General features: G+C 48.4%; 1 protein-coding gene across 1 annotated transcript in view; it reads left to right on the top strand.

Annotated features, from left to right (window-relative positions):
* Nucleotides 1-4,190: 4,190 nt before the first annotated feature.
* Nucleotides 4,191-15,570, top strand: part of IRAK1BP1 (interleukin 1 receptor associated kinase 1 binding protein 1) — a 41,362-nt gene continuing 29,982 nt past the window's right edge. Inside the window, exons 1-2 of the mRNA XM_063916853.1 lie at nucleotides 4,191-4,606; nucleotides 10,445-10,510. Coding sequence (XP_063772923.1) covers nucleotides 4,322-4,606; nucleotides 10,445-10,510 — 351 coding nt within the window. The 5' untranslated portion in view covers nucleotides 4,191-4,321. The remainder of the gene's footprint in view (nucleotides 4,607-10,444; nucleotides 10,511-15,570) is intronic.

The raw sequence follows: 15,570 nt of genomic DNA on the forward strand, positions 1-15,570 counted from the left end.
CGTCACGCATTGTGATGTCACATGGCCCGGAGGGAGTGCAAAGACACTATGTGGGGCCGGGAGCTCAAGTGAAGCCTTCCTATGTGCCCGTCGCCTCCAGGTTATTCTGGTGCTTGATCCACGGCAGGAGTTTGCGGTCAGGGAGCAGCGCATCCAATATGACCGCTTGCAGGCTGTGTACCAGGAATAAAAAATGGCCAGTCTGGCCCTGCTCCCATCTACTAGTAACTATGGGCAGAGGCGTAACTAGCATGGGGCGAGCAGGGCACGTGCCCTGGGCGCCATGGCAGCCCCAGCAGAGGGGGGGCGCCACCGGCACCTGCACGGCCCGCTCGCCCCATGTGTCAGGGTTTCGTGGAAAACAGTGTGAAAGAAGCGACATTAGTAGAGAGCGGGACGGCGGGTCCTCGGCGTGTGGGCTTCGGGCTGGCCGTACAGTCTCAGGACACTGCTGAGGATTGTACATCCACCCAGAGGCAGATCGGTGCAGCGCCGTGTATCCGGAGCCGGGCAGCGCGCTGTGTGCTGAGCTGGGAGCTCCCTCTGCTCTCCGTCTCTTTACAGCCTGTCCCGTTCTAGTGGAGGCAACAACACATGGCTGGGCCCGGATTGGCGCTGGCTGTGCCCCGCCCTGCCTGCTGCCACCACAGCTGCCCGGCTGGCTGACGGGGGCCGGCACCCAGCTGACAGGAGACACCGGCGGCGGTGGGAGAGTCCCTGTACTGTCTTCCATGTACTGCAGGCTGCACACAGTGTGGCCAGTGCGTGTGTGTGTGGGGGGGGGGGCAGTGTGTGAGTGTGTTAATTTTTGCAGTCCAGTGTGTGGGTGCGGAGGGGGGGTCGGAGGGGGAGGGAGAAAAGTGTGAATGTGTGTTAATTATTGCAGTCCAGTGTGTGTGGGGGAGGGGAAAGTATGAGAATGCGTGTGTAGTCTGAGTGGGTGGTCTTCTGTATGCCGAATGTCGGGATCCCGGTGCACACTATACCGGCGCCGGAATCCCGACACCCGGCATACCAACAACTATTCTCCCTCGTGGGGGTCCACGACCCCCCTGGAGGGAGAATAAAATAGTGTGGCGCGCGTAGCGCGCCACCGTGCCCGCAGCGTGGTGAGTGCAGCGAGCCCGCAAGGGGCTCCTTTGCGCTCGCCACGCTGTCCGTATGCCGGCGGCCGGGCTCCCGGCGCCGGTATGCTGGTCGCCGGGAGCCCGAGCGCCGGCATACCGTACTACACCCGTCTGAGTAGGTGTGTGTGGGGTTTGGGGGTGGCCAGTCTGTGTGTGTGTGTGTGTAAGTAAGGGGGTGGGGCAGTCTGTGTGTGTGGGCGGGATGTACTAATGCTTACCGAAACGGTAAGCATTAGTACCATTTAAGCATTAGTACAATTTACCGCAGAGACCATTTACCGAAGAGGGATATGTATTAAACCACGGGCACTGAGATGCCCTTCTCACTCACCATCCAGCTGGGTGGCCGGCCGGGTGGAAAGCCAGCATCAGAGGCAGCATGACGGTTATGAGTAGCCGAGGGTGCCAGCTGTAAGGCACCTGCGGAGCGGTGCGGAGCCCAAAGCCGGAGATCGGCAGCATGTTGACCGGCAACAAGCGGCTTCTGCTTCCACGTTGAACATGCTGCCGATCTCCGGAAAAGGGCTACGCAGGGTTCGGGGGATGGTTGTCATCTGCCGGTGTACTGCAGCTCCGGGGGGTGTTGGCTCCGGAGGCTCTCAGCACTGTTGAATATCCAGCTGCCTCAAGTATGTATAGCCCGCACCCTCGGCTGCTGATATCTGGCATGCTGCTGCTGTTGGCTGTCACCCCGCCCAGCTCAGTCACACAGCTGTATGGTGAGAAGGGCATCTCAGTTCCCGAGGTTTAATAGATATGCCTTAGTAAATGGCCTCTGCGGTAAATGATACTAATGCTTACCGTTGCAGTAACAGCGGGGAGGACGGCGCACATCGGGATCCTGCAGCAGGAGAGAAGATCCCCCTTTGGAGCACAACAGACCACACTGAAAAGGGTGCATCCCCGGTGCGGTGCTCTGCATCCCGGGTGGCACCGAAGACGTGGAGTGTCGGAGGTGGCAGAAGCGCCGCAGCTTGGGGTGAGAAACTGCTGCAACCCTTCCGCTGCTCAACTCTGCAATTAGTCAATTAAGGGGGTAGGCTCCCCTCACCACAGTGCCCCGAAGGATTAGTTAAGGGGGTAGGCTCCCCTCACCACAGTGCCCCGCAGGCCTTGTTAATTAAGGGGGTAGGATCCCCTCACTCTAAAATGTGAATTTTGGCTCATACCATGTGCTGTAATGTGACTTTCGGCTCATACCATGTGCTATAATGTGAATTTTGGCTCATACCATGTGCTATAATGTGAATTTTGGCTCATACCGTGTGCTATAATGTGAAAGGGGCACCAGTACTAGATAGTATAAGGGGTCCAACTACACTGAAGGATACGCCCCTTTGAGTGACCACGCCCCCTTTTCCAGAGCGTGCGCATAATTGCTACCTTCACTTTTTCATTCCCCCTTCAAAAATTACACTTCGACCATTGCACCTACATCTATACATACACATGTAAAGGAAACTACCAAGGTAGAAAATGGCGCTGACAGGTGCTGTTAATCTTCAAGCTGCTGAATATAAAGGGCTAGTTAGACCCCAATGATAAAACAATAGAGTAAAAAGTATTCAGCGCTAAAAACTATTTCAAAATAGAAACATTCAAAGTTTAATATACAGATAAACATTCATTCATAAATGTATATCATACATAAAAATTACTGTTGCAACAGATAAAATTAAATACACCAGAGTTGAGATAGGGCAAAGGGCAATCACTTCTTGAAATGCTGGGAATATTATTTGAAGAAAAGCCTGATTCCTAGGGAGGTTTTAGTACCAAAGTTACCAGTTCCACTTGAATGAGTCCTCCAATAGGTTAGCACTCCTGTAGGAAATGGAGATCCTCTTACTGGTTGGATTTTCCCATACTGGTACTGTGCTGTAAAAGATGGACCAAGGCAAGGTCCTGCCAATGTTCTCCAGGAAAATATCCCTGATAAGACTGGGACCTTGAATCTCTGAGATCAGTCTGATCCACGAATTGGGAACTGTGGTCCATTGGGATATTTTCCTGGAGAACATTGGCAGGACCTTGCCTTGGTCCATCTTTTACAGCACAGTACCAGTATGGGAAAATCCAACCAGTAAGAGGATCTCCATTTCCTACAGGAGTGATAACCTATTGGAGGACTCATTCAAGTGGAACTGGTAACTTTGGTACTAAAACCTCCCTAGGAATCAGGCTTTTCTTCAAATAATATTCCCAGCATTTCAAGAAGTAATCTAGCAAAATAAGCAGTGTTGCCCTTTGCCCTATCTCAACTCTAGTGTATGTAATTTTATCTGTTGCAACAGTAATTTTTATGTATGATATACATTTATGAATGAATGTTTATCTGTATATTAAACTTTGAATGTTTCTATTTTGAAATAGTTTTTAGCGCTGAATCCTTTTTACTCTATTGTTTTATCTATACATACACACCCTGACATCTTTATATAGTGACACCGATGGCGTGTGCACATACTTTCCTTTTGTGTTTTTTTTTTTTTTTTGGGGGGGGGAGCCATTATTGATCTTGCCCTGGGCTCCAAAAACCCTAGTTGCGCCTCTGTCTATAGGATACACCAGCCGCAGCTGCAGTGCAAGCTATAGGATCCCTGGGCGCAGGGCGGCGATTTTACCAACTGCGACAGCAAGCTACGGAGGGTTAGTGGGTACACAACCCAGTGTGGAGGAGGTACTTATCACTGTCCTCCTCGGAGGGGAGAAGTCATTCTTCATATTTCCACCAAGCAGCCACAGCGGGGATGACGCCCAGAGACAGCTACCTAATGAAAGTGCCGACCCTGTGGGCGAGGGAAGCAGTCCTGATATGCAGTAGAGACACCTGTGGAAGTTTCTCCATGGTAACCCCCTCTGTGAGAGGGAGAAAGCAGTGAAAAGCCTTATCACTGCTTCTTGAATAGACCCCAAGCAAACACACAGCAGTATCTATCTTCTTGCGACGTATATTTACTTAAAGCTTCTTTACTGTGTCTCACTGCATGCAGAAAAGGAGCCTCCACCAAAAACTCAATTAATATCAATCTAGCTCATAAATAATCTCACGAATGCCGAGGGAGTGGGACGTTGACCGCGGTTACGAACGATGACTTCACGTGCGTGCATCACGTAACAGCCTGAGCCCGCGCAGACGCGTGGCTGGGCACGATGCTTCAGTTAGTTACCATGGCAACGGCTCAGTCTCTGTAATGGCCACTCGGTCGCCGGTCTCACGGTTCTTCGCCTCCGTACAGCCGACGGACATCGCTAACATGGCTGTAGAGGAAGAGGAAAACACACCGGGCTTGGTGGTTGGGCGGAGAGGAGGACGAGAGGTTCAAATGACCGGGACAGCAGAGCTAAGCGCTGCACCAGACACAGCCCGTGTGTGTTTTCGGGTTACAAGTAGCAAAGGGGCAGCGGCGGAGGCGAGAGGTAGCGTCCAAAGGAGGCTGGAGTACATTGCGCAGAGCCTGCGCCAGAGAGGCGTCACGGTGAGAGAGCACAGTACTGATCATAGGTGGAGTAGCAAATGACGCAGACTGATAAACGTGGATTACTGAGGTTGTTATAAGTGATATTGGGGAAATTCAGATCTGATCGCTGCCTGGGCTGCGTTTTTTGTTGTCCTGCGTTCAGCTAGTCGCCGCCTACAGGGAAAGTATTTTTGCCGTGAAAGTGTGCGATGCTATGTATACGCTGATCTGCTAAAATTCTGTATGTGCAGTCTCTACGCAGCCCAGGACTTACTCTACCAGTGCAATTGAATCAGGCTGATCGGGGCCGGAGCTGACGTCAGGCACCCTCCCTTAAAACGCTCGGGCACACCTGCGTTTTCCAGAGCACTCCCAGGAAATGGTCAGTTACCACCCACAAACTGCTTACTCCTGTCAATCACCTTGCGAACGCCAGTGTGAACAGATTTTTTGTACCATACCATCGCTGACCGGCAATTCCTGTTGTTGTTGTTCGACGCGCATTACGTTGCATATGCATGCGCTGTTATGACCTGATCGCTCACTGTGCGAAAACGCACAGCAGCAATCAGATCTGAATTACTCCCCACGTGCAGTGTCTGTAAGCATTTATTGTACACACCAATAGAGATACAGAAACCTATAGCAAGATTGCAGCAGACATGGAAGACAATGTTAGTTTGACTTTAATACTAAGGATGCATAACTAAAGAAATCATTAGAACTCATTGCCCTAAAAAAGCTTAAGGTTATATAATCACGGGCAGTATTATATGTGACTGTGGTACGTATCCCTGATCCGCTTTCACTCAGTATGAGCAGAACCAAACCGGAATCGTTTCTATGTTGGGTCCTGCCCAGACTATGCGCACCACAAATGATTGACCATAAAATAAATGTTTAAGCTTTAATACTAGGTACACCCTAAATGATGTGTGTACCCAGCAACGACACTATACATCGCACCGTCTGTACACTCTGCACCATTCAGTGAATGTATTATTGCCCGCCACATTTAAAATGCATTTAAAAGTCTTTCCCTGTTCATCCCATTGGGCATGCAGCACACCCGAAAGGATGACTTAGGGAATGGTCGCTGGTATACACTGAGCGATGTGGCTGATATATCATTCCGATCTGCGTTGGAATGATAGATCGTCCAATTAGTCGCCATGGTGTCTATTCATAAAGCAGTGAAAACTGTGGAGAAGTGAGCCAGTGGAGAAGAACCAATCAGCATTGAAGTAACATTTATAATTTGCATACTATAAAATCATACAGAGCAGCTGATTGGTTGCCATGGGCAACTTCTCCACTGGCTCACTTCTCCACTCTTTTCACTGTTTCATGAATAGACCCCCTAGTGTGAACCCGACTTTTAACTCCCTGCATACTGGAACCACAATTAGGATAATCTGTGTCCAGGTTCAGTCTGTCATGCAGCAAATACAGCACAAGCAAAGCAGTTCTCATGTCTATCTGTAGCAGGCCATTTACTCTGTAGAGTACTCTGTTGCTGGTGGATATATACTGTTTTGTGAGTACAATCCCTTTATATGGTTGTAGCAGTGGCAGCACGTAGAACTACCTCCACTTGCATGATCCCCTGAGGTAAATGGGCCAAGCAATGCCGGTCCAAACCTTGTACAAAGGAGTACATTTCCCTAAGCAGATATAACACAACATTCTTCTCAGGAAGCTTCCAAAAGCTGGACATCCTTTATATAGTGTAACTTTTCTCACTGATTAGGTAAGTGTATGGTGATAAGACTTGTAATTTACAGAGGACTAGTGCAAATACTTGCACAAGTAATAGTAACCATGTAAGTTGTTGCCAATGACAACAAAATGTGTTGTCCCTGCTGATAGTCATAATGTATTTGTATAACTTTATGTATACAAATTCATCTTGGATATCTTTTATCTGGGATAATAGGCTTTCAGCTTAGAGCTTGACCTGTGATCTCCAGGTTTGCTTCATGAAAATGCAAAAGGAAGGAGAACCACGGCAATCATAACACAAATTCTCTTGCATAAAACATTAGCAATATATAAAATATAATGCACTCACAGGACTGGATAAGCATCATTAAGGCTTCAGATTAATTGTAGCACTTCTGCTTGAAGAATGGATATGGGCCATAGTGCTTGCTGATTACTTTCAAGATACTATAATTACAGCCAGTACATAGTGCGCAAAGGTGAACAGCTTCCAATCATCCACTAAAAGCTCCCCTGTCTTTATAAGCATTCTTCTGACAGTTCTCTCTACCTCCCTCCCCCCCCCCCCCCCTCCCTTTTCTTACTTTGAGAAAGGGATCTTGTATGTGGAGATCCAGCAGAATTAAGAGCAAGACAGATCAACCTCTAGCATCATGGGGGTTATTCAGAGATGGACACAGATCTTGCTTCCTTAGCAAGATCTGCGTCCATCCACTCACATGCTGGGAGCCGCCCAGCATGTAGGTGCCACCACCCCGCGATGCGTCCACAATTTAATTGCGAATGCATCGATTTAAGGTCGACTCCTGGCTGTGCTGGTAAGTGGTCCGGCGACATTTTTTTTTTTTATCATAGCAGCTGTGTGGGACATCAAGCAGCCGCCCTGAAAATGCTCCACAAACCCACATGCCACTTACACCTTCAACTTTCACTAAAATATCCGCAGATTCCACCTATAATCCTAAATGTCTTAATAACCAGAGACGTAGAGGAAATAGAGAAACCACATGTTGAAGAAGTCCTACTGTATGATTACATGTACCTCCATGTATTATGTAAGTCACATAATCCAAAAGCTGTCTGATCTCGTTCAGTCTCTGCTTTGACATTTTCTGGGTACCATCTTAATTTATCTTTCCACATTCTGCTTAAATGCTCATCAGTACTCTGCACAGGCACCATATATTCCCAACAGATCCCCAGTATGCCCCTGCCAGCAATTGATAATCTCTGCTTTCCCTATCTCCATCAGATGCCAGGTAGGTACCAGTTCACTACACAGTCCACAAAAAGAGTCCCAAACACACCTCTTATCTACACAGCCCACAAGATGAATCCTGAACACACACTGACTGTATTCTAGTCAGTCCACCTCCACAGCCATGCTCTATCCAACTAGCCACCTATCATTATAGCTGACCAGATCCACACAGTAGGAAAGACTTGCCCAGTCCTCCCTAGGTTTTGCACTAGCGGTGACTGGGGATTGCATCAAAATCCTTGTGACATCATGAATGCAGCCCCTGGGAGGATGATCGCCCTAGCCGCCATTTTAACTCACTTCTGTAATGCAGTACAGTAACAGTACTGGAAGCAAGGGGCAGTGCAAGTGCCCATCTGGACTTTTTCTTTTGGTGGGGCAAGCTCAGTTTCCAGTAACAAGTCATTTATTAGTGTAAAAGAGAACATAATGAAAAAAAGTGATACAGTAGCTGAATACCCCTTAAGAAGTCGAAGTTCCATATGTTCTAGCTAAAGGCTGATTTGATTATCAAATCTGGGTCAAAAAAATCTTTGCAACCATCTGGGTCTCCTGTCTGGCACCGTTATTCCCTCCTTTGTCCACCCGGACCAAGTGGGCTTTATCTCTGGTCACCAAGCAGCAGATGATGCTTGCAAAGCTATTGACCTTATACACTTGACAGACAAGGACCTCCTGCCTACTCCAGAGCTGGCACTAGATGCAGAAAATGCCTTAGCTAGAGTGGACTCGTTTATCATTTGCCATGCTCTCCAGGCCTTTGGTTTTCATGCAAACTTTTACATGGTCTCATCTCTTTGTATTTTAACACAATGGCTTCATCCCACTTTTAGCATCCACAATGGCGGACTGTCCCCCTTTTAGATGACTTCCTGCACTCACAACTAGTTTTATGCAATTTGGGTCAATCAACTTTTTATGATTGTTCTAAGTACTGTGTTGAGTAGAGGTTCTTTCAAAATAAGTTGCAAGTAACAAAGAAGTTAGAGGCTCCATAATTACAATATGATCTTGAAACTGGATATATCAAATTATGGTAATTTGTCTTAGATTGCTGTGTAATCTTAAATCCAGAATTTGCTCTTTAAAAATATCCAGCATGCAGGCCCGGCGCTACCCGTTCAGCGAAGGGATGCAGTGCAGGGAGGCGCTGGGACAGAGAGGCGCTTTCCCTGCTCTGAATCCCTTCACTGCTGCGCCGTCCTGTGACTCCTGTCCCCCCTGCTGCTGCTGTGTCTGTCACTGTATGACAGTCAATGGCAGCAGCGTCTGCAGAATCAAAAACCTCCTGCCTCCCCTCCCCGTGTGACAGCGGCTGAGTACGGGACAGGCGGGGGCGGAGCTTAATGGGCCGAAAGGGGGCGGGGCTAACCGGGACAGAAGGGGCGGAGCTACACTGACCAGGCTGCACTGCAGTACAGAGGGAGACTGGCTTAGGTAAGTGGTGTGTGTGTGTGTGTGTATGTGTGTGTATATATGTGTGAATTGTGTGTGTGAGGTATGTCTGCGTACGCGCACTTTATGGACGCTAGTACTGGGGGGGGCATTACGTATAAGGACGTTACTACTGGGGGAGGCCATTACATGCAAGGACGCTACTACTACTGGGGGGGCATTACGTATAAGGACGCTACTACTACAGGGGGGCATTACGTGAAACTACGCTACTACTGGGGTGGCCATTATTTATAAGGACGATACTACTACTAGGGGGGAATTACGTATAAGGATGTTACTACTACTGTGGGTGCACTACGTATAAGGATGCTACTACTACAGGGGGGGCTTTACGCGTAACAACGCTACTACTGCTGGGGGGGGCATTACTTATAAGGACGCTACTAGTACTACGGGGGAATTACATATAAGGAGGCTTCTACTGGGGGTGCATTATGTAAAAGGACGCTACTACTACTGTGGGGCATTACGTATATGGACGATACTACTATTATGGGGAATTACGTATAAGGACGCTTTTACTACTGGGGGTGCACTACGTATAAGGACGCTACTACTGCTGGGGGGGGGGGGGGGCATTACGTATAAGAACGCTACTACTACTTGGGGGCATTATATATAAGGACGCTACTATTACTCGGGGGGGCATTACGTATAACAATGCTACCATTACTAGAGGGGCATTACGTATAAGGATGCTACTACTGGGGGGGCATTATGCATAAGGACGCTACTACTACAGGGGGGGGCATTACATGTAAAGATGCTACTACTGGGGGGGCCATTGCGTATAAGGACGCTACTAGTACTGTGGGGGGGCATTACGTATAAGGACGCTACTACTACTAGGGGGGAATTACGTACAAGGACGCTTCTACTACTGGGGGTGCACTACGTATAAGGACGCTTCTACTACTGGGGGGGGCATTACGTATATAAGGACGCATCTACTACTGGGGGTGCACTACGTATAAGGATGCTACTACTACTCTGTGTGCATTATGTATAAGGATGCTACTACTACTGGGGGGGCACTACGTATAAGGATGCTACTACTACTGGGGGGCATTATGTATAAGGATGCTACTACTACTGGGGGTGCACTATGTATAAGGACGCTACTACTACTGGGGTGCATTACATATAAGGACGCTACTACTACGGGTGGGGCATTACGTATAAGATTAATAAGATTGTGCTACATTGTGGCGTAATTTTAAATGGGGGTACTATTGTGTGGCCATGCCCCTTAGTTGTGAGACCACACCCCTTTTCCTGGCGCACGCCAACGGAATATGGGAGGGCGCAATTTTATAGTTTGCAGGGGGGCGCCGAACACCCTAGCACTGGCCCTGCCAGCATGTGTATAAATTTAGCTTTGGCTCTTTGTAAAACATTCCTTTTCTTTTTCCCAGGATGAAAATATGACCATTTCCAAGGAAATGAAAAGAACAGCTAACACCTATCAAATGGAAGCTGAGGTAAGAATAGTGTGTCAAACTATGGAAGTTTCAGATTTCCATATGAAACTACAACTACAAACTTCTATGTGCTGGCTTCTCTAGAACAGATGTAAACACCATGGGGTATATTTACTAAAAGTCGATTTAGATCGATTTTTGTGTTTCAGGGTCTCAATCACACATTTACTAACATGATCAAAATCAAATTTTAAATAAATATACTCCAATGTCACTGTTTTGCCCACAGCCTGGCAAATACATACCGCCACACAGCAAAATTTTGTGGACACCATTTCTAATGAGTATTTGGCCATTTCAGCCACAACTATTTCTAACTAATGCATAAAATTTAAGATACAGTAATACAGCCAGGCAAGACCGTTTCAGTGAAGAGCAGATTGTGCTACCTGTGATTGCCCTCCTGATCCATTAGTAGTAGATCTAGCTGTATGCTAGGCACACTTTTAGCTGTGGTGAGTGGTTCCCATGGTGAAGCTTTCTGTACTGAGGGATGTTCAATTTGAGTAATGGGAGCTTCTGTAATTGCACTGACATAGTCTACCAGGCCTGCAGGTTGTTACACCATTTGTCCATTTTCTTTGGCCTGTACACCCCTTTTCTCTGACGTCCTAGTGGATGCTGGGAACTCCGTAAGGACCATGGGGAATAGCGGCTCCGCAGGAGACTGGGCACAAAAGTAAAGCTTTAGGACTACCTGGTGTGCACTGGCTCCTCCCCCTATGACCCTCCTCCAAGCCTCAGTTAGATTTTTGTGCCTGACCGAGCAGGGTGCAATCTAGGGGGCTCTCCTGAGCTTCTTAGAAAAAGTTAGTTTTAGGTTTCTTATTTTCAGTGAGACCTGCTGGCAACAGGCTCACTGCATCGAGGGACTAAGGGGAGAAGAAGCGAACCTGCCTGCTTGCAGCCAGCTTGGGCTTCTTAGGCTACTGGACACCATTAGCTCCAGAGGGACCGAACACAGGCCCAGCCTCGGAGTCCGGTCCCAGAGCCGTGCCGCCGGCCCCCTTACAGAGCCAGAAGCAAGAAGAGGTCCGGAAAATCGGCGGCAGAAGACATCAGTCTTCAACAAGGTAGCGCACAGCACTGCAGCTGTGCGCCATTGCTCCTCAGGCACACTTCACACTCCGGTCACTGAGGGTGCAGGGCGCTAGGGGGGGGCGCCCTGAGCAGCAATAAAAACACCTTGGCTAGCGAAAATACATCACATATAACCCCCAGGGCTATATGGATGTATTTTAACCCCTGCCAGAATACAGCAAAACGCGGGAGAAAAGTCAGCCGAGAAGGGGGCGGAGCCTATCTCCTCAGCACACTGGCGTCAATTTTCCCTCACAGCTCCGCTGGAAGGACGTCTCCCTGACTCTCCCCTGCAGTCCTGCACTACAGAAAAGGGTAAAAAAGAGAGGGGGGGCACTAATTGGCGCAGTTTGATAATATCAGCAGCTATAAGGGGAAAACACATTATATAGTGGTATCCCTATATATATATATATATATATATATATATATATATATATATATATATATATATATAGCGCTCTGGTGTGTGCTGGCATACTCTCCCTCTGTCTCCCCAAAGGGCTAGTGGGGTCCTGTCCTCTATCAGAGCATTCCCTGTGTGTGTGCTGTGTGTCGGTACGATTGTGTCGACATGTTTGAGGAGGAAAATGATGTGGAGGCGGAGCAATTGCCTGTAATAGAGATGTCACCCCCTAGGGAGTCGACACCTGAGTGGATGGGCTTATGGAAGGACTTACGTGACAGTGTCAGCTCTTTACAAAAGACGGTTGATGACATGAGGCAGCCGGCTACTCAGCTTGTGCCTGTCCAGGCGTCTCAAAGGCCATCAGGGGCTCTAAAACGCCCGTTACCTCAGATGGCAGACACAGATGCCGACACGGATACTGACTCCAGTGTCGACGATGAAGAGACGAATGTGACTTCCAGTAGGGCCACACGTTACATGATTGAGGCAATGAAAAATGTTTTACATTTCTCTAACGTCCTAAGTGGATGCTGGGGACTCCGTCAGGACCATGGGGTTTAGCGGCTCCGCAGGAGACAGGGCACAATAATAAAAGCTTTAGGATCAGGTGGTGTGCACTGGCTCCTCCCCCTATGACCCTCCTCCAAGCCTCAGTTAGATTCTTGTGCCCGGCCGAGAAGGGTGCAATCTAGGTGGCTCTCCTGAGCTGCTTAGAATAAAAGTTTAAGTTAGGTTTTTTATTTTCAGTGAGTCCTGCTGGCAACAGGCTCACTGCTACGAGGGACTTAGGGGAGAGAAGTAAACTCACCTGCGTGCAGGATGGATTTGCTTCTTAGGCTACTGGACACCATTAGCTCCAGAGGGAGTCGGAACACAGGTCTCACCCTGGGGTTCGTCCCGGAGCCGTGCCGCCGATCCCCCTTGCAGATGCCGAAGTTGAAGAGGTCCAGAAACAGGCGGCAGAAGACTTTCAGTCTTCATAAGGTAGCGCACAGCACTGCAGCTGTGCGCCATTGTTGTCAGCACACTTCATACCAGCGGTCACTGAGGGTGCAGGGCGCTGGGGGGGGCGCCCTGGGCAGCAATGTATTATACCTTTTTTATGGCTAAAATACATCACATATAGCCTTTGAGGCTATATGGATGTATTTAACCCCTGCCAGATCTCACAAACTCCGGGAGAAGAGCCCGCCGTTTTAGGGGGCGGGGCCTATTGTCCTCAGCACACGGCGCCATTTTCCTGCTCAGCTCTGCTGTGAGGAAGGCTCCCAGGCTCTCCCCTGCACTGCACTACAGAAACAGGGTTAAAACAGAGAGGGGGGGGCACTTATTTGGCGATATGATTACATATGTGAAAATGCTATAAGGGAAAACACTTGTATAAGGGGTTGTCCCTGTATAATTATAGCGTTTTTGGTGTGTGCTGGCAAACTCTCCCTCTGTCTCCCCAAAGGGCTAGTGGGGTCCTGTCCTCTATCAGAGCATTCCCTGTGTGTGTGCTGTGTGTCGGTACGTGTGTGTCGACATGTAGGAGGACGATGTTGGTGAGGAGGCGGAGCAAATTGCCTGTATTGGTGATGTCACTCTCTAGGGAGTCGACACCGGAATGGATGGCTTATTTAGGAATTACGTGATAATGTCAACACGATGCAAGGTCGGTTGACGACATGAGACGGCCGGCAAACAAATTAGTACCTGTCCAGGCGTCTCAGACACCGTCAGGGGCTTGTAAAAACGCCCATTTACCTCAGTTGGTCGACACAGACACGGACACTGACTTCAGTGTCGACGGTGAAGAAACAAACGTATTTTCCTTTAGGGCCACATGTTACATGTTAAGGGCAATGAAGGAGGTGTTACATATTTCTGATACTACAAGTACCACAAATAAGGGTATTATGTAGGGTGGGAATAATCTACTTGTAGTTTTTCCTGAATCAGATAAATTAAAGTGTGTGATGATACGTGGGTTTCCTCCGATAGAAAATTATTGGAGGTATACCCTTTCCCGCCAGAAGTGAGGGCGAGTTGGGAAACACACCTTAGGGTGGATAAGGCGCTTACACGCTTATAAAAACAAGTGGCGTTACCGTCTCCAGATACGGCCGCCCTCAAGGAGCCAGCTGATAGGAAGCTGAAAAATATCCTAAAAAGTATATACACACATACTGGTGTTATACTACGACCAGCAATCGCCTCAGCCTGGATGTGCAGCGCTGGGGGGGCTTGGTCGGATTTCCTGACTGAAAATATTGATACCCTTGACAGGAACAATATTTTATTGACTATAGAGCATTTTAAGGATGCATTTCTATATATGCGAGATGCGCAGAGGGATATTTGCATTCTGGCATCAAGAGTAGATGTGATGTCCATATCTGCCAGACGATGTTTATAGACACGACAGTGGTCAGGTGATGCAGATTCCAGACGGCACATGGAAGTATTGCCGTATAAAGGGGCGGTCCATCGGACCTGGTGGCCATGGCAACAGCTGGAAAATCCACTTTTGTTACCCCAAGTCACATCTCAGCAGAAAAGGACACAGTCTTTTCAGTCTCAGTCCTTTCGTACCCATAAAGGCAGGCGGGCAAAAGGCCAGTCATATCTGCCCAGGGTTAGAGGAAAGGGAAGAAGACTGCAGCAGGCAGCCCATTCCCAGGAACAGAAGTCCTCCACAGCTTCTGCCAAGTCCGCAGCATGACGCTGGGGCCATACAAGCGGACTCAGGTGCGGTGGGGGGTCATCTCAAGAGTTTCAGCACGCAGTGGGCTCACTCGCAAGTGGACTCCTGGATCCTACACATAGTATCCCAGGTGTACATTGGAAATTCGAGACGTCTTCCCCTCACAAGTTCCTGAAGTCTGCTTTACCAACGTCTCCCTCCGACAGGGAGGCAGTATTGGGAAAAAATTCACAGGCTGTATTCCCAGCAGGTGATAATCAAAGTACCCCTCCTACAACAAGGGAAGGGGTATTATTCCACACTATATTGTGGTACTGAAGCCAAACGGCTCGGTGAGATCTAAAAGATTTGAACAATTACATACAAGGGTTCAAATCAAGATGGAGTCACTCAGAGCAGTGATAGCGAACCAGGACAATATGGTGTCACTGGATATCAGGGACGCTTACCTACATGTCCAAATTTTGCCCTTCTCACCAAGGGTATCTCAGGTTCGTGGTACAGAACTGTCACTATCAGTTCAGACGCTGCCGTTTGGATTGTCCACGGCACCCCGGGTCTTTACCATGGTAATGGCCGAAATGATGATTCTTCCTAAAAGAAATATGGACGCTTTCCTGATAAGGGCAAGGTCCAGAGAACAGTTGGCGGTCGGAGTAGCACTATCTCAAGTAGTTCTACGACAGCACGAGTGGTTTCTAAATATTCCAAAATCGCAGCTTTTCCGACGACACGTCTAATGTTCCTAGGAATGATTCTGGACACAGTCCAGAAAAGGATGTTTTCTCCCGGAGAAGAAGGCCAGGGAGTTATCCGAGCTAGTCAGGAACCTCCTAAAACCAGGAAAAGTATCAGTGCATCATTGCACAAGGGTCCTGTGAAAAA

This window comes from Pseudophryne corroboree, chromosome 4, assembly GCF_028390025.1.
Source record: "Pseudophryne corroboree isolate aPseCor3 chromosome 4, aPseCor3.hap2, whole genome shotgun sequence".
NCBI lineage: Eukaryota > Metazoa > Chordata > Amphibia > Anura > Myobatrachidae > Pseudophryne > Pseudophryne corroboree.